General features: G+C 40.1%; 1 protein-coding gene across 1 annotated transcript in view; it reads left to right on the top strand.

Annotated features, from left to right (window-relative positions):
- LOC138783435 (cadherin-6-like) overlaps positions 1-20771 on the top strand; it is a 265406-nt gene that overhangs the window by 203049 nt on the left and 41586 nt on the right. The window contains exons 5-6 of the mRNA XM_069958138.1: positions 1671-1838; positions 4641-4828. Coding sequence (XP_069814239.1) covers positions 1671-1838; positions 4641-4828 — 356 coding nt within the window. The remainder of the gene's footprint in view (positions 1-1670; positions 1839-4640; positions 4829-20771) is intronic.

Raw genomic sequence — 20771 nt, 5'->3', positions numbered from 1 at the left:
TATCTAATAGTAATCTAATCTCCAAATCTAATTACAGTGGTACCTTGGTTTAAGAGTAACTTGCTGTAATGTGCCCCCATAGTATATACCCCTGCTGTAATGTGACCCCATATTATATACCCCTGCTCTGATTTGCCCAAATAGTATACACCCCCTGCTCTAATGTGCCCCCATAGTATACATCCCCTTGCTGTAATGTGCCCCCATAGTATATACTCCTGCTCTAATGTGCCCCAATAGTATATAGCACCTGCTCTAATGTGCCCCCATAGTATACCCCCTGCTGTAATGTTCCCTATAGTATATACCTCCTGCTGTAATGTGCCCCCATAGTATATACCCCCTGCTGCAATGTGCCCCCATAGTATATACCCCCTGCTGTAATGTGCCCCCATAGTATATACCTCCTGCTGTAATGTACCCCCATAGTATATGCCCCTGCTCTAATGTGCCCCCCCTAGTATATACCCCCTGCTGTAATGTGCCCCCATAGTATATACCCCCTGCTGTAATGTGCCCCCATAGTATATACCTCCTGCTGTAATGTGCTGCCATAGTATATACCCCCTGCTGTAATGTGCCCCGATAGTATATACCCCCTGCTGTAATGTGCCCCCATCGTATATGCCCCCATAGCATATACCCCCTGATGTAATGTGCCCCCATTGTACATGCCCCTGCTCTCATGTGCCCAAACACAAAACAAAACCTCATACTCACCTGATCTTGGCAGAGGACAGGTCTTCTCTCTTCCTTCAGCCTGTCAGCCGCTGTGACAGATTCTCCAGCCAGCAGCATGATGTCACATCCCTGCTGGAGAGATCAGGTTCCGCTGCTGAGGTCCCCGGCTGTCCACTCCTCAGTGAAGGGGAGGGGGGGAGTGAGGTAATTGGCAGGAGACAGCTGGAAGCTTGTTTGCAGAGGATTAACCCTATACCTCCCCTCCCTCCCTGTACAGCATGCAGTGCTGTGTCCAGGTACTGTTTCCTCATGCTTTTAGCACAGGACTGGCTCCCAGACACCACTTCCGGTTTCTGGCTTGTGGAGGCCCCCTAGTGGTGGAGGCCCCTGGGCACGTGCCCCTGGTGCCCTCCCTTTAATCCGGCCCTGTCGATAGTACTGTAAATTTGCTCATCCCTAGACTAGTTACAACCATGGACTAGCACTTCTAGCTGCATGCATAATAAAAGAGCTTTTTTGTCATAAAGCCCCTAAATCCTTGCCCGCTCCCAGTTTAGTGCTACCTTTGTAACCCCCATTCACTGCCCCCATCTTACTGTATTTCCGGAGAACAGTCTTGCATACACATTCTTGTGGAAATTGCTCTATGTATATTGTGCTGTGCCTCTATAAACAGATGTTACAACTAGACTGCAATAAAAAGAGAACTTTATTATTCTCCTTGTTAAGAAAGAAAAATGGCTATTGCCAGAAAGTAGTATAGAAGACCAAAGGGAAAAATCGAGTTGTTATAATAAAAACCTTACGTAACTTTTATTACCACACAGGCACTTCCAAGCAAGCTGTAAATACACATCTTGTAGCAAGTGCCATTGACTTCAGTAAATTTTTATGGATCTCCAGATACACAATATGTAGGTCACTCGTATTGTCACTGACTGCTCCAGAGATGCACTACAATATTGTACAATTATTGCTTTTTATTGCAGGTGTCATCAAGACTGCATTGCCTAAAATGGACAGAGAGAACCGAGAGCAGTATCAAGTGGTTATACACGCCAAAGACATGGGGGGACAGATGGGAGGATTGTCCGGCACCACCATTGTAAATATCACTTTGTCAGATGTCAATGACAACCCTCCGCGCTTCCCTCAGAGTAAGATCCATTTACTGTTTATTTTCTTCTGAGCTGTTCCATATTACGCAAAAATAAGAACTAAGGCAGAGAAGCGGTTTCCTCGCATTTTTAAACCCACAGGGATGAAAATAGCATTAAATGTTGCTCTGCAGAGCATTTTGATTTATTTTGCTGGCAGATTTTTCAGCCTTCCGGCTTTACCAGGATATCTTGAATTCCGTATATCCTATATATCGATGTGAAGGATAATGTCTTTGTTTGGAATTGAACAGAGTCTGCTCTTACCCAGAACAAGAGCTCCTAACATTTATTCCTTTGAGAAACTATTTGTGATTCCTTTAACCATGAAATGTAATCATGTTTGAAATGAATGTATCTTTACACATTTTCTTCGGCGTGCATTTCAAATCTCTGAAGCTTTAACTTATTTTATTCTCGGAGTTCATCACAGTGTAGCAACTGTCTTTAAACTCCCACTGTTGTTTGTCAGGGAGCAATACCATAAAACAAAAGTCAAAGGAAGAAAGCCACGCAAAAGTGCTGTAATTGCATTATGGAATAAAAATGGAGTCAATATTTCAAATGTCCTCTGTCTAGCCCTAGGCTGTCCGTTACAGCTGTAGTGTTTGCTAAAAAAAAAAAAAAAAACACAAAGGAACATTTTTCAATGTAACCCAATCAGACATTTGGGATTATTGGCCAAAGAAAGATTTGCACTCGAGAAATAGGCCGTTCTATTGTGTTCGCCAGGCGTTGCCATTTGTGCACTGTGTAAAACTGTTAAAGAATGTTTTTGCAAAATTTACATGTTGAAATATCCTAACATGATTCATTTAGAGTTGGAACCTATTGTTTGAAGCGTCTTTTTCCTCCACATGTGTTCTCACATGCTGCGTCCCTGGCAGAAGGAGGTGAATGCGTTCTCTGGGCATCTCATGTAGAACAGGAGGAAATTGCTGTAGTTCTATTTCAACACTGATGTACACAAAGGAACAAATAGGTGCACAAGGCACACAAACAATCATCAGCACCCCTGTAGTGACCAAAATTATAAATGTTTATTGCAGCTACAAAAATATATGGATGAAACACAATGGGCTAAAAATACTTCCAATCTTAATACCACTGTGAGAGCTAAGGGGTTAACCACACAGCAAAAGACACTCTTTATGAAACTGGATCATGTTCCAGTGAGAAGTGAACAAGTCTTTATAATGTAATGTACTGATAGGACCTACAAAATGGCAAATCAGTAAAAAATATTTTAAAAAATACAGTATATCAAGAAAATATGTTGTCTAAAATAGGAACTGGGTCAACCTGCGACTATAGGAATTGCAGTTGGTAACACCGGGCCCACTCCAATCTTTTTTTTCTCCCAACACTGGCAACTTTACTATTTCTTTTACATTGCATTTATTATAACTGGGTTATAGCAGCAGCATTATAATGATAACCACAGGAAGGAATTATAGGGGTACGCCAGCATTGGAAAACCTTTTATATATTACTGCATAAAAATAATAATTAAGATGCTATTCTTCCTTCCTCTTGTGGCATCTTTGGATCCCCTGCTAAATGATCCCGCCACCAATTCTGAGATGGATTTGTCTCAGCAGTGACAGCTCAACTCAATCATTGTTTGATATGGGCGCAGCCAGTGATTGGCTGAGCAAGCAAGCGGGATAGTTCATTAACATCTTATTGTTCAGACTGAGCACCAAGCCAGCTTAGTGCTCCAATAAGGTATCTTCCCACTTCTGATCCCTATCACCTCCCACAACATGCTGTCTATGGCTAGGTTCACACAGTAAAATAAAAGCTAAATACGACCAGCATTTTGAGTGAAAATTAAACAATGTTTAAACGGATGAAAAAGATTTTTTTTTTTTTTTTGCAAAAGCAGCTAGTAAATAATGAGCATGTAAAGGCTATGTTCCCACTACAGAAAAGTGCCGTCATTTAGCGGGGAAAGGCGACTGTCTATTAATAATTACAGACGGACATTATCAAGTCTAGTTCCTGTAGTGGGAACATAGCGTAAATGCAATCCTGGTATCTGACACATAGCAGAGTTACGGGGGAGGAAATCTTTTCTTTTTATTCTATACTAAATGAATTACAATTACAACTGGTGCAAAATATAGAGTCGATATAAAACTAAGCTATGTTTTTTGTTTTTTTTTAAGATCAGTAATGCCTGGGGCTGCATTTACAAGTGAATTTAGGATGCTGCAAGGAAGATGTGTATCTAGTCATATGACAGTGTCAGAAAGGGTTTGGGCTCATCCTGTGGATGTTAGTCATTCATGTGGCTCTGCCAGACTTAAGAGAACCTATTCTACTTCATGTCAGTGACTGTGAAATGCAAATCTGACCACTTCAGATGCCAGTCTTAGCCTGGTGCATACATAGTAGTGGTCTTAGAGGCTGACAAGTGATAAAATATACACATATTATAAAATGTTGGAAAGTTTTGTACAGTGCTTCCTCTTCAGACCTCCCAAGTCAATATCCAGATCTGCATGTCTCTAGATGCTTCATTATATGCAACTTACAAAGAACTCAACTTGTTTTCTTATTTGTTGCTCAAAGTCTGCACTACTACATAGGGAAATGTATCACAAAAATATAAAAATTATTTCAGATTTTTACCTAATTCCCCTGTCTGCCTCCAATAATGCACTCGTTGCTCAACTACCTCTGTTGCTTTAATCTGCTCGCTGTATTTTTGTTACAAGTCTGTTCAAATAATATTTCTGAAGCTCTGTGAAGGGACCATTAAAACACTTTTGAAAGCTTCTATTTTTCATTCTCCAGGTACGTATCAATTCAGGGCCCCAGAGTCTTCCCCTGTGGGTTCTACAATTGGTAGAATCAAAGCTAATGATGCAGATGAAGGTGTGAATGCCGAGACAGAATACAAAATCATTGATGGAGATGAACACAACATGTTTGAAATCATCACAGACAAGGAGACGCAAGAAGGACTTGTTATTGTCAAAAAGGTAACTCAGAGGAAAGGTTTCTTCCTAATAGCGCAAAAATAAACAGCTAATTTTGGGGCTGATGTATGTTAGGGGCTGTTCACATTGCATTTATATTCTACATGTATTGTGACTTCTAGAAAGGCTCCCAATGTACCTAATAGACAGGTCCATAGTCTTTCATTATCACCAGGGCAAAAGGAGCACCCATTCATTTGGTTCCTGTCTGCATACAGAAAAAAAGCATGGAATAAGACAGAAACTTGTGACATGATAGCCTTTGAGTCCTGGATGATACTGTTTGGTATTTGTCAAAGGCCTCTGTTAAAAAAAAAAACAAAAAAACATACATCAGGAAGCTCCAGTGATGTCACATGATTTTTCACAATGCTCAAAGCCTTCTTCCCAATATTTTCACAAACAAGAGCCGCATGCTCCCATGTTGCCACTAAATGGAGCCATCTGGCTGTGAGTATCCAGCCCATACCTGTTCCAGCTTATTTACTTCTTGGTGCCGCATCACCAGCTCTTGTGCAGAAAAAAAAAAAAGTCTCCCGGGGGGCATATCACACTGTATGCTTTTACAGTGGAGTGTGCTACAGCATTGAGGAGTTGAGAACTCCTGGAATATGCCTCTGATATAGTACTCAACATGTGATGTGAACAGGCCCCTAGATGCATTACTGGATGTTGGAAAGCAAGGTTTTGTTCTACATTTTATTTCATATGTGAATGATGCAAATGAAAACAATAAAAGTACTAAATCTTTTAAGACAGTAGTTACTTTTATTTAGTAGCACATTCATATTTTATTCTTGTTTCCATTTTTTTTTCTAATTTAAGCATGTTGGCTTTAGAATTATATCACCTTGTCAAGTTGTCTAGTAAAAGAGATTTAAAAGGGGACTCCAGCAAGGGAAAAATACTTTCTAATTAGCTGCTGTCAGAAAGTGCCAGAGATTTGTAATTAATGTAAATTAAAAAAAAAATATGCAGTCTTCCAGTACTTATCAGCAGCTGTATGGCCTGCAGAAAGTGGTGTATTCTTTCCAGTCTGACACAGTGCTCTCCGCTGCCACCTCTGTCCATGACAGAAACTGTCCATTGCAGTAGCAAATCCCTATAGAAAACCTCTCCTGCTCTCTAAACTGGAAAGAATACACAACTTCCTGCATGGCATACAGCAGCTGGTAAGTATTGTAAGACTGGAGCTTTTTTAATTGAAGTAAATTACAAATCTCTGGCACTTTGTGGTCCCAGTTGATTCAAAAGATTTTTTTTCCCTGCTGGAGTACCCCTTTAATAACATATATGCTACTGGGTCCATCTTATGGTTTCTCGCTTATGTACAAATTCTGCTTCTAAAGTTTTAGCTGCGTAAATATTCATATAAATATATGGAACAGTTTATGAGCTTGGTATATATATAGCTATTCCAAGCTTTACGTCACAACAACCCCAGTGAGTGATTGCAGGAGCAGGCTGTAAGCTGTGTGGTTTATGTGCCCATTGAATTATTCCAGAAAATGGAATATTATTAGATTGTTAATAACAGTGGGTTTGCATGGGCAGCTTTGTCAGATTTACTTTTACATGAACAAACCCTGAAATATATATAGAAAAAATGAAAAAACAAGGAGTGTACAAAATACAAAAATCACGGTCAATGGCGGCTTAAATATTTGTAATTTAGAACTGCAGTATCAGATCTCCTTTGATAAAATGGAATATAAGAACCTACTGAGATGTTGTCAAGTAGACATATATGAAGGCAATGTTCTGACGGGAATGCAATCAGCAACAGTAAGCAACACACCACTGAGGTGTCAGCCGTTCCTAAGACCACCTATAGAGAGCCTGTGAAGATGTGTGAGAAGCCGGGCAGGTCTGATTGCCAATTAGTGATACTGTGCCATGGTTTGGAAAACCCTGTGATAGATAACAAGCACATAGACAGTGCTCATTGATGATAGATGAAGTAAGGAATTGCTGTTTGACATTTGTCCAAGGCATCCCCAGATCAGATCAGGAGCGGTAAGGTGACAAATAGGCAAAATAAATAATTGCACGTGACGTTTAGGATGTTTATCAAGTTAGAAATCCAAGCCAGGCCAGCAAATCCATAGATACTCCATGCAGAGACAATCATTGACAAGCATGTCTATTTGTACAGCAAAGCATTCATCTTTTATATGTGTTAGAAGAACACAGTCCTCACATGGAAATCTTTTATCATTCTTAGCAACTGCAAGCTCATACATCTAATAGTTACTGTAGATTTACCAACCACATCTGCTGGAAGTTTGTTCCAAGCATCTACTACTCTTTCAGTAAAATCAGGTTTTCTCAAGTTGCTCTTGATTGTTTCACCAACTAACTTTGGATTATGCCCCTATCAATCAATAAAGCTATTCCCCCATTACTCTTTACTCCTTCTTCTTTTTTTCACTAATATATCTGAAGGAAGTTGTATTCCCCTCCTTAACAGATTTGAGGCCTTATTTATAATCTGCTTTGCATCATTTTATGTTAATTTTATACCCTACTTTCAATTTCTATACCTCTTATAGGCTATGTTCACACTTGGTTTAGCTTGCTATGCAACGGACGCTGCTAAACTGCCGGCCGCTGGGCTGCATTCAGGACATTCTTGCAGCCGATACTTCTGTATTGGAGTGCAGGAATGTTGTTTCTTCAACATTAACATGTAGACACTGTGAGGTGTGCCCGCAAATCAGTTAACCATTCACTTCAATGTAATGTGCCAACGACGCACTTTACATTGTATGAACAGCTATTTTTTCCGGACGCTGTTCACTGAACAGTATCCGGAAATAATAGGCAGGTACAGTATTTTAACGCTCATTCTTTACAGCGGGCGTTAAAATAACGATGTGTGAACACAGGGGGCATTCACTTCAGTGCAATGATGCCCCTGCAGTAAAGAACGGACGCTGATTCCACTGCAATCAGTTTTTGCAATATTCCCACAATGTTCATTACAATGTTCCCACATGGTCTTTTTTAGGTGAAAATTTGATTTTTTTTTTTTTATAGTGATGACCGTTGTTAGTGATCATGATCATTAAAAATGTCCATCATTGTAAAAAAAAAAAAAAAAAAAAGATTGTGTTTTTTTACACTAAGACGTTGTGAAACATTGCGCTAAATCTAGAATGCTCTCTCTTCTGGTTGGTAACCTCACAAGCTTCAGGGATGCCCCTGTAATGGCCTTTCTTGCATGCATTCTTTACATGCATGTAAATGCACAAAAGATATTCTGATTAACATCAGACACGAACAATAGTAAAATAGATAGAGAGAGAGAGAGAGAGAGAGAGAGAGAGAGATAGATAGATAGATAGATAGATAGATAGATAGATAGATAGATAGGTAGATAGATAGGAGATAGATAGATAGATAGATAGATAGATAGATAGGAGATAGATAGATAGATGGATAGATAGATAGATAGATAGATAGATAGATAGATAGATAGATAGGAGATAAATAGATAGATAGATAGATAGGAGATAGATAGATAGATAGATAGGAGATAGATAGATAGGAGATAGATAGATAGATAGATAGATAGATAGATAGATAGATAGATAGGAGATAGATAGATAGATAGATAGATAGATAGATAGATAGATAGATAGATAGGAGATAGATAGATAGGAGATAAATAGATAGATAGATAGATAGATAGGAGATAGATTGATTTTTGGCTAAATAAACCACAATGTTTTTTCACACTTCTAAACGCTGCCCTAATCCTGTTGTTAGATAGATAGATAGATTTACATTTTTTTTACAATGTGTGCAGACTGACATTTTTTCACAGACTTTAATGTAACACATTATTAGATTCAAAATATGGCCGCAATATATACCTTTTTACTGCTGTATTGTGTTTTTTTTTTCTTTTTTACTAGGTGTGAACATAACCTAAGAATTCTATACAGAGAAGCCAAAGTTAATATGTTTTTGCTTCACTCTCCTCGAACAAAATGTTGTCCACACAGCCCTTTTCCTCTGAAGTCTTTGAGGAAATAGTGGCTGTTTACAGGGCTGCTTGGCAGCAGTTACTGGCTGGTATAGTCGCTCCACTTCAGATTTAAGTGTATAGACTAAAGACTGCAGCATAAACGTACATACACAAACACACACGCTGGCTGACACATATATACAGTAGATACACACACCAGACATCTTTTTTGACTTGTGAAAACATACTTATCAAAACAAAATAAACTCCTGCCATGACCAAATTATTTCCTTGCTGCCTTGCATGTCCTGATGCACACACCAGCCATAAACTCATCGGAATAAACTCTACAGAGCTGGTACATTCCCTTAAAGGGAATTTTTATGTTAAATATATTTTTGTGATGTTTTTCTTTTTTTTTTTTTTTTATTTTAAAATAATTTTGCATTCTCACCACTAGACTTAAAGGGGTTATCCGAGTAACAAAAACAATATTCTTTACAAACCCCCTTCCCAATACCACCCTACAGTATGTCTACTTTACATGTATAATGTATCTTGTACCCTTTTCCTGTTTTTTTTTTCCCCTCATATTTACCTGCTCTGGATATCTAAAATCATTTTCTCTGGGTCCATTCTGACAATACTCAGCTCCCTCTCTCCCCCTCTCTTTGTAGACACAGGACATGTGATCTCTTCTCTGAGGGCTGGGTTAGCTGTCTATGGACGTTGAGACATCATCTGCATCATCTCCATGCACCTGATCACTGCTAGTGAAAGTGCTGCTACCATAGACTTACCTGTCACCCTGAGTCTAGGTTTTTGTAATATGAAACGTTATAGTTTTTGTCTCTGCTTGCTGTCAGTGAATGCAGGCATATGTACCTGTCTATTTGTCACAGCTAGGTATATTGTAAGTGTTATAGATGTTATTAGACAATGGAAGGAACTAGAATGATTTCATTCACAGTCAGCAAGTACAGATCTAAACCTACACTACACCCCCGCTTAACAGATGCCTGTTATGCAGCACATAGCTATACCATGTGCGTCAGCTCTGCTACACCATGCAGCAGTGGGCAGGAAAGACAGCTAAGGGGCGAGTACCTTATAATAATGTACAAAGAAAAAAATTACAATCCGAAAATAGAAACAGTTTAGGAATAAAAAGCATGTTTCAGTATCTGGCTCTGATCAAGAAAAAACCTAGTAGATAAATTTCCTTTGAAGTGACCCTGTACCTGCAATCTGCCCCTCCAAACCACTTGTGCCGAGAATGGGGAGGAAGGATGGAGAGGCGGTGCAGGCCTAAGGCACAAACACTCTAGGCCATGGCCGTCGGGCACGGGGCTGCAAGGTTAAAAGTTTTTGTTTTTTAGGACACACTATAAATAATATATATATGTTATGTTTTTATTAATAACACTTTTTTTTTTTTTTACACATATACTAGAAGCCCCCCTGAGGTTTGGGTTATTCCCCCTGGGGGACTTCTAGTATATGCACACTAATCTCTCATTGAGATCTATGCTGTATAGTTATAGTGTTGGCTGCAGCAGCCAAAAGCGATAGAATACCGAGCCGGGATCAGTGCCAATTCGGTGCAGACCCCGGCCGGCACCAGACGCGGGGATCGATCCTCCGTGACAACATCACGGGGGGCAATCTCCCCACTAGACCGCAAGTGAACAGCTGCATATGCAGCTACATGCCGCACCCGGAACCGCGGCGGCTCAGAGCTCTGAACTTTCCTTCCCGCGCGAGGACTTACAGTTACGCCCTCGTGCTGGAACCGGTTAAGGGAATCTGTCTGCAGCAATTTATGTGTCAAAACTGCTGTTAAATAGCTTTTAAGACAAAGAGATACATGGCTGCTTTCATATATCCAGCTATGCTCTCAGCAGGTGGAAAATGCTCTTATTCTGTAGTATGATGAGTCAAAGAGGTTTTCCTGAGCTCCTAAAGTCCATTAAGCTGTAACACCTCCTCACCAGCTTCCAATCTGCAACTTTTCGGGAGATTGGAAAAGCCTCCTAGACACTTTGTACCAGAGAATAAAAGCCTTTTTCTACATTCTGGAAGCACAGACAGATATATGAAATGTGCCATGTGCCTCCTTGTCCTAACAGCTTTCTAACAGTGTCAGCAGTTGGAAATGTGAATCAGAGCTGACAGATTCCCTTTAAGTTCACTAGTGTAAGCGTAAATTGTCTGCTGTGCACAGCACAAAAATGATGTCCAAATCTTTGTCGACATCCTGAAACATCAAGCAGCGTGTTTAATGATGCATAAGCGACAAAACATGGCTACTGAATAAATGGAAATAAATGACATGGTCTGATGGATCCAATTTCATAGGTTTTCCTACTTTCGGCTGTGGTCTGTGATTACTGCCCTAAACCCACTGTCAAACATGGTGGGGGTTCCAGTATGGTTAAGGGTCTCTATCTTGGCACTCTTTGATTCTGATCATCATCCTCAAAGGTAAAGTAACAGCTAGAAGTATCACACAACTCCATCCCATGGTCCAGTTAAGCATTAGAGATGAGCGAACTGGGTTCGGGTTCGAGTCGATCCGAACCCGAACCTTCGGTATTTCATTAGCTGGGGCTGCTGAACTTGGATAAAGCTCTAAGGTTGTCTGGAAAACATGGATACAGCTAATGACTATATCCAGGATTTCCACATAGCCTTAGGGCTTTATCCAACTTCAGCAGCCACCGCTAATCAAATGCCGAAAGTTCGGGTTCGGATGGACTCGAGCATGCTCCAGGTTCGCTCATCTCTATTAAGCATCTATCTTGTCCAGTCCAGTCACCAATATAAAATATTTTTGAGCCTGTATAGAGCGAATCTGAGAAGCAGCCTTGGAGTACATTCCCACATTGTTTTTCCATTAAGGAAATTAGCATTTGTATTAGTCGAAGGGTAGAACAAAATCGACATAAAATTAGTTCAGGATTTCTATTTGTCTGTCCCTTGAGGTATTTCAGCTGTATTATGCACAAAAGTCAGTCCTACCACTTAATATTAATAAAAAAAGAACTGTGTTCCAGTTATTTTGTCTAAGTACTGTAAGCTCCATGATGTTATGCTTCAATGGCCCTTATCCAATTTGGGAGCATTCTATTGGATTTTTATCATTTTCTTATTAGGGCTTGCCATTTAAACCCAATATGTAACAAATATAATCAACACCTATAGTTTCAAATTAGAAAAAAAAACTGTTAATGTGTGTACAAAATGTACAGTTCTCATATTGTCTTTTTCTTCAGTGAATTTTAATAGCTGTTCCAAGCTCCTGAGCAAGGACAAATTATCATATAAATTACAAAGGGAAAAAGAATAATTAAAAATGTTTAATTTCATTTTATTTCACCTGCCCATGTGTAGAAATGTATACTCTCTGTGTATTGACATAGAGACCACAAAGCCTTTTTGTGTAGTTTCTGTGAGTATTCAGTACTTTCAACAAATGATATTATATTTATATTTTATGCATAATATATATAATTAATAGTCTTGGGGTCACTGTCTCTTGAGGAAGACAAGCAGCAGGTAACCTGTCATAAAAATCAAAGCAAACAAACAAAAAAAAATCCTAAGTTGTCTGGCTGCTTAACTCATATAGCTTATCCTTTTAATCATTTTTTATACATATTACATATTGCACTTATATTAGCATATAAGAATGTGGAGTAGTAGCCAAAAAATGTAAAATGGAAGTTCAGCACCTTTGGTTATTCTAAACAGGGGTCACAATGTGAAATTAGTTGAGAGGAAGATCAGAAGCAATGTCAGAAAAATCAATGTAAAATAATTTTGAGGGCACCCAGCAACCCTGCTCCCACCATATTCAGAAGCTGACAGCTCCATACATTGTGTAGTGATCATGCTGGGTTAGGGCCCTATTACACGGGACGATTATTGTGCAAAAAATCATTATGTCATTCCAATTGTAACAATAATTGTTCTGTGTAATTGTTGGCAACGATCGAAAAATTGTTAGTGTGTTGTTGATTGTTAATTTTGATCTGACCCTAAAATCATTGTGAATCGTTCGCTAATCGTTCACTAATCATTCGCTGTAATTCCACATTCGTTCACTCTAGTTCTGCATTTATTTACTAATTGTTTAGTGTAATTGCACATTGTTCATTCTTTTGCTAGAATCAGAAGGAGTAAACGATCATTGTAACAATCATAGTAACAATCGTAACTAGCGACTATCGTTCAGTGTAATATGCTGAACGATTTCAGGTTAGCCATAACCAGTCTTGTTAACAATCGTTTATCGTTAGTCGTTAATCGTTAAAAACCGTTTCGTCTAATAGGACCCTTACTGCAGCTCAGCATCCATTTACTTCTGTGGAAGTTAAACTTCACTAACCCAGCACAGATATTACAGTAAAGTATACAAATTTTAAGGTATATGAAATATATGTACATATAAGTGCTCATTACAGTGCCTAGTCATCCTCTATTTCACTTTTTCTGATGCTCAGCTATGAAAACGCTACATATTCTTCTGTAAATAGAAACCATATATTTAGGGTTACTACTGGGTTGATAATGGAAAGCCCAGTGAGGACCCACATCTATTAGCCAAAAAGGAAGGGATACAAAAAGCATCTCTCTCTGGGGGACTCAGCATGTCCATGCAAGACATAGCCAGTCTACACATTACACTGTAGATTGTTTAGTGCTTCATTTCTTCCTGATGGGAAATTGAAGTTGGACTTGCAGTTTCCCCCATATAATACAGTTAAAGGCTGGGTCCTCTTTGGACAACATTGTTTATAAATCTTACACCGTAGGTTGCTGAATAATAAGACTTTTACTGTAGTAACAAAGAAAAATAGCCGTTAATAGAGTACACTGTGAAACACTGGAAGGTCATGAAATCTGTGAGACGCATTAAAAGATTTGATTCTCACATTGTATTCATTATTGCCACATTCTGATTTTACTTAAAACCTAAGATCGATTTTAAGGATAAACCTTTTTGATAAAATTAGTGTGGGAAGGCTGAACATGTTATTAACTGTCAGAGGTTTTCCATACAAAGAAGTCTGATTGCCATCTATTAAATAGACGTCTAAATCCAGAATTAAAATGTGTGATGAATCACACCACACAAAAGGAAGAAAGCAAGAAAGACTGTGAAACTTGTGGAACAGACTTAATTATGTTCAGTTTCCTTAAAATAGATGAGGTAACAAGGAAAACAAATCTGTTGCCTAATGCCAGGGATGCCCTTGCACTATTGAGTTGCGTCACTTGCGTGGCAAAAGGCAGGGAACACCCCATGTTTGTTGCTACCATAAGCGCTTTCAGAGTGGTAGGTTGGCCTTTTTTTTATTACTAATGTCAATATGACCTTAAAAATTATTTTCATTTCTAGTCAACTAAAGGTATGGCACCTAAGCTGTTTGCATAATAGAAGACTTACAGAAGTCGTTAGGGATATTCCCCTATTCAGGCCCGCTTCTGCCATGAGGCAGGCTGAGGCTTCCGCCTCAGGCGGCAGCTCTTGGGGTCCTGCAGGGGGCGGCAGAACCTTCCCTGACACCAGTGGCGTCTGCGTCTGGCATTTGCACTCCGGGGCTGGGTCCAGCTCCCCCCAGCTCAGCCCCTTTACAATCACATCCATTTAGCAGACGTGCCATGCGCAGGCACGTCTGTTACAGCACACTTCTGATGGCTGACGTCACTTTTCCGACGCACCTCAGAGGAGCCGGAAGGGGAAGGAGAAGGAGATGAGGGAAGCCAGGCCCCAGAAGAAGGAAGACACAGCTGAGGAGAAGAGTAAGTGTTCTTTAATTTATTATTGTGTCCACTTGGAGGCTGCACAGTGAGCGGGTGGGCAGGGGGGATGCTGCAGAGTGAGTGGCAATGGCGCCCCCCCTCCACCCAAGCACAGCATGGCCTAGCTCCGCTCACCCCTCCTGCCCCACAGAGACAGTGTCTCACTGTGGCCTCTCAGACCAGCACGATCCGTACCCCTCCTTCACCCCCTGCCTCTCTGCCTTACCTCACAGACAGGGTCTCAGTACGGCTGCAGCGTTTCCTGGACCCTGTGCTGGAGCGACCATGCCAGAGCCTGTCAGAGTACTTAACCCCTTCATGTACTGCAGTGTGTAAGTCACACAGACTTCACTTACAGGCTGCAGCACAAAGGGTTAAAGAGCTTCAGAGAATTAGAGGTCTGCTTCTTCACTTCTTGTACAGTGATAACCCCTGACCTCCGATCTCCAGCTGCCAGTAGGTAGAAAAATGTGCGGGCTCCGTGCAGAGGTCAGGGGTCACCAGTGCAGCGCAGTGAAGAAGACCTCTCCTTCTCTTATGCCCTTTAATTATATTTGTGCTGCAGCCTGTAAGTGAAGTTTTTGTCACTTACACCCTGCAGTACATAAGAGGTTCATACACTGGTTCTTTATAAAGTAGGAGGCTTATGTGGTTCTGCAGCAGCTGAGGTGTATGATGAGGTTCTGCAGCAGCTGAGGTGTATAATGAGGTTCTGCAGCAGCTGAGGTGTATGATGAGGTTCTGCAGCAGCTGAGGTGTATTATGAGGTTCTGCAGCAGCTGAGGTGTATGATGAGGTTCTGCAGCAGCTGAGGTGTATTATGAGGTTCTGCAGCAGCTGAGGTGTATTATGAGGTTCTGCAGCAGCTGAGGTGTATTATGAGGTTCTGCAGAACATCATAATACACAATGAGAAAATAAGTTTACTTATAGCTGAGGTATCGACGTGTGAATAGTTGCTACACAATTGATTCTAGCATGGGGGGGGGGGGCGCCATTTTAATTTTCGCCTCAGGCAGCAGAAAAGCTAGAATCGGCCCTGCCCCTATTCATGTTGTTGATGTTGCAGCACAGCATATACCAGATACCATAATTACCACCTCCCATAACCCCTTATCCTTCTCTCTGACATCTCAGGCACCCACTGCTATTCTGCCACCAGCCTACACTTGGTCAAAATTTTGTAAAAAGGGGTTTTGCACTTTATAATAAAAACAGTTGAGTGTATACACTCCGGCCAGGATTACATTGACTGCAGTGCAACGAAAATTTTCTATTAATCATGGCCGTTGTTGCCGACTTGCAACAACGGGCGTGATTAGTAGAAAATTTACGTTGCACAGCAGTCAATGGAATCCTGGCCGGAGTGTATACACATAGTATACACTCCAGACGGGATCCCTAGCGGCCATAGGAAAAACTGACATATCAGTTATGTGCGGCCGCACAGAACTGTCAATTCACACAATGGAAAGTGCGGCTCCGGCCGCACTTACCATTGTGTACTATGGTTAATTGGCATGCGGGCACACGCGGATGCGCTCGCATCCCAATTCGGCATAAATACAGTTCATCCGGCACTGCACTTCACTGATCTTCACTGACACTGGCCGTTCTTTGACCCGACCAGGACAGCACTGCCTGGAGGTGGGTTACCTGTCAGTCACTCGTGTGGGGGAGCTCTGGGCTCATGAATATGCTAAATAGTGGAACAAACTGGGAGGTGGCTTCTTTTTTTCTTATTGGTTTCAAACGTTTTTGCTGTTTAACATACTAGCTATGCAAAAGTTTTGTGATGTCATGACACTACGTCCCTCTTAAACAGGGCAGTATATTTTAGATCAACTTTAAGGGTATAAGTACATGATCCCCACAGCATTTCTCTTAACCAAGTCTACACCAAATTGTGCATTTTAGTGTGGATATGCTAAGGATTTTCTGCTGCAGATTTTTAGGTGTGCAAATTCAAAACTAAAAAGAAAAAAAAAATTAAGAAAATTGTCAAAAAAACATCTAAAGAAAAAAATTCTTGGTTGCATAGCAACAACTATAATTTTTCAAGAGCAAAATACAAAATTAAAGCTCAGTTGTGATTGGCTGCTATAGGCAAAAATGACAAATTTTCTTTTAGACACTTTCTATTTTTGCATAAAGGATTGATTCCAGCTCCCAGCCAGGCTTTATTTAACATCTTGCACTGTGCACAGGGTGGCAACCCCCCCACCCCTCAAAAAAGAAAAACTTCAACGCATTTCAGTTGCCATCCGCAACCTTAGTCTTGGCCATTACAGCACAGCCGTGACTATGGCTGCGGGTGGCAACTAAAATGCATTGGCATCTGTTTTTGTGGGGGAAGGGGGTCGCGCAGTGTGTGCACAGAGCAAGATGTTAAATAAAGCTCTAGTTGCATTCACCTGGCTGGGAGCTGGACTCAATACTTTATGCTGGAATACTTGTGGACGCACTGGTTGGAGTGAGAGCCCGAGCTGTGAAGCCAAGGAGGAAGCGCTAAACTGGCTATTTTCAGTTTTTATTTTTCACTTTAATATATTTTCAAAATTGCTACCATGCCAATTTATTGTGGATTTTGCCGTACTGAAGTATATATGCAAATAAATCGAAAACGTTCAGCAGATGCAACACAACAGCTGACATAGTGCAGATTTAAGATTCATGCCAATGTGTGGATTCGGTCTGCAGTGTATGGCTAAGGTTTGATAAGATACCATTCACTTTCCACAAGTAAATTATTCGACATAAAATCCATTGTATGTCCACACAGACCCCACTCTGACATAGATATAGGTGAATGTTAGGAAGGAAATTCAGCTTCATGCATATGTAAGTTCTGACAATTCCCAGATACTGTAGTGCCAGGCTTCTCTGCTCTACCTGATGGATCTTTGGAGCATATATAAAGTTCATGATTCAAGGAGAATTTTTACTCTGCTAAAATCCTTACCTATGGTAACTATTCCTATATACTGTTTAGCCATTTATTTGCTATTCTCAGAATACTGTTAATGATCACATCTTTGAAGTACAGATGACGTTTGTGGTCTACACTAAGTTGTCACCCTGACTTAATAGGGTCCTTAAGAGTGGAAATGGTATTGGTTGTCATAGTAACAAATCTGATCACAGTCTCTAATTTTTTTTTACCTTTCTCTAGAGAATTGATGCAGCCGTGTTCCCTGCAGTGGGCACAATTCGTCCGTTTCTTTCTTTTTCATCTTACAAATAAGCTGCACGTCTTTTGTTCTTTGAAGAAGGGACCGCCATTGTAGAATGTTCAAATAATGACCAGGTTATTCAGAGACAAATTTCTGTTTGTCTAGACACTTTAAAATGAGTATTTTACATCTATTTGTAAGCTAGAAATCAGAAGTCTAACCAGTACACATTTTGTTAAGTGAGTGCTGAAAAATTACTTGTTACAATTAAAACTCCCCATGGTAGACTGTGGACCATTCATCTATATCTTGTAAGACTACTATCGGAGAGAAAATTCTAATGCAGCAAATGTGAACATTCATCTAAAAACGGAACAGATCTGCGTGCTTTTTAATCATTGTCTGGCCTTAAATGTATCCTTGTAGCAGGTACATTGAGTTCTACAGACACATTAATCAGCTTGCTCTAGTTTCCCCTCCTTCATTTTCCTGTTAGGCATAAGCAGGCTACAATTTATTGTACATGCATCCTCTTGTTATAGTTGTATTTAGATTAAACGTCCCATGAGTTTATACAATTTGCAATTCATAGGTCTAGAATTTTATGGTTGCACATGGGTCCAGAGACACACGCGAGTCGTTCTATAAACTCCAGTCGCTGGATGACTGTAAACCCTTTTGTGTTCCTAAGTGATTCTCATAATATATATTCTGGGAAGTGGCCCAAGCTGAGATGCTAGAAAACATTAAAGCATTGTGCTGCTTCAGTTGTTATGTCTTTGATACATTTCAATTACTGTGCCTACCTTCATGTAAATGACACTTGTTTTATTTTTTTTTTATTTGCAGTTTTAAGTGGTTCAATATGGGGCAGGTACATAATATGCGGGGATCCTTTTTTTTCCATCTCTGACTGTGTTTACACAGTGAAGACTTTACAAAAAAGTGAAATTGATTAGATCATTACTGAGCATGTAACTTAATCCGCTCTACAGATTATCTCTGTCTGCTTGTTTGTATAGTCATCTGCTCTACTCATTAATGGAGATGCATTGTAATCCATCTAAGCTAAACAATACGCTTGAAGATCAGATCTGGCTTTAGGGTAGCATCTACTGTATCACAAATAAATGGGTTTTACCCTAAAGCTTCAAAAGCACTTACAACTGTATTAATAGAAAATAGCTGTATGTGCCTGATGCAGGAAACAGGCTCCACGAGAGCAGCGAAATATTGCTATGCATATAGGTTTGATGGACAGATGGAAGGATGACATTTTTAGAGAACCGCTGAGATAACATGTATTACATAGGTACCTAAAATGACAAGTGTCAAGTAGGAACAGATTTTAGCCTACAACATTATTATATATATATATTTGTTGACCCAAAGGCGACATAACCCAGTTCTTCTGGTCTGTCCTGTGGGTTTTTTAATATATTAAAAGTGTTTTCCATTCATTGTGTGGCCATGTTGGAAGGCCATGCCAGGATACTGCCGCTAAGCTCCCATTCATTTCACTACAGTACCTCAGCATGGCTGTCCATTTCTATCTTATTTAGAAAGCTTCTACTAAATTCCCTTTGTCTTATTTACTCTCCTCCTATCAGGTTTACGTCAGGTAGAATATCATTCCCACCAAGCTTTGACACAGATACCGTTCCCACCAAGCTTTTACACAGCTATCATTCCCATCATGCTTTGACACAGCTTTCATTCCCATCATGCTTTGACACAGCTATCATTCCCACCAAGCTTTGGCACAGCTATCATTCCCACCAAGCTTTGGCACAGCTATCATTCTTATCATGCTTTGACACAGACTACATGTTCAAGTTAGTTTTACCCTTGGGTGTTCTTTCTATCTGTGTACTGTTTACTCTTCCACCTTTAGCTGGGTTCACACTACGTATATTTCAGTCAGTATTGTGGTCCTCATATTGCAACCATAACCAGGAGTGGAATAAAAACACAGAAAGGCTCTGTCCATACAATGGTGAAATTGAGTGGATGGCCGCCATATAACAGTAAATAACTGCCATTATTTCAATATAACAGCCGTTGTTTTAATATAACAGCAAATATTTGCCATTATATGGCGGCCATCCACTCAATTTCAACATTGTGTGGACAGAGCCTTTCTGTGTTTTTAATCCACTCCTGGTTTTGGTTGCACTATGAGGACCACAATACTGACTGAAATATACGTAGTGTGAACCCAGCCTCAGACTTGTCAGCTTTATTGTCGATATTCAACCAGATTTCTTAACAGACTACTGTACAGTATCACAGAATGAGCTTTAAAAAAAAACAAAAGCTCTGCTTAAAAAAAGTTTTAAATCCACAGCATGTGCTGTACCGTATGCGCGGATTTCTTTGGCAAAGTAATGAAGTCCTCACGTTGTTTGTGTTTTTCAGAATAAAACAATAGCCTATCCACAGGATAGGCTATAATAGTTCATTGTCTGGGTTCTGCTACCCAGCTCTACTGCTGATCAGCTATTTGTGCCCCCACTACAGTGATTCTCAGTGAGCTGGGTGGGTGCCTCCCTATGCTTTCAGCTCCATTCTCACAGTAGTGGGGTCACCAAACAGGTGCTCAGCAGGGGAGCCTGTGGATGTGGATTAAGTGTTTCATCCTGGACAACCCCTTTAATGTTTATTATCTGCACTTAGGTTTGCAGTGGAAAATTTACACTAAAATCAGCACAATTTGGTGCATAAATTCAGCAGATTTTCTGCCGCAGAAAATCCACAGCATTTCTATTGTCTGTAAATATATCCTAACAATTGACCCATTTATGTTTTATACTTTGTTATACATGCTTAGAAATCACAATAGTTTACATTACATTTAATCTAGTTAATGTTGAGGCAGTGCATGAAATATTCCTAGAGTGTCACACTATGAAAATATTGGTAGAAAAAAACAAGTCTGCACTCCCGCTGGTACATGCAAACAGAGAACAGGTGCTTTATACTAATACCCTTCA

Source organism: Dendropsophus ebraccatus, chromosome 2 (genome assembly GCF_027789765.1).
Source record: "Dendropsophus ebraccatus isolate aDenEbr1 chromosome 2, aDenEbr1.pat, whole genome shotgun sequence".
Taxonomy (NCBI): domain Eukaryota; kingdom Metazoa; phylum Chordata; class Amphibia; order Anura; family Hylidae; genus Dendropsophus; species Dendropsophus ebraccatus.
This window is presented reverse-complemented; position numbering and strand designations above follow the sequence as displayed.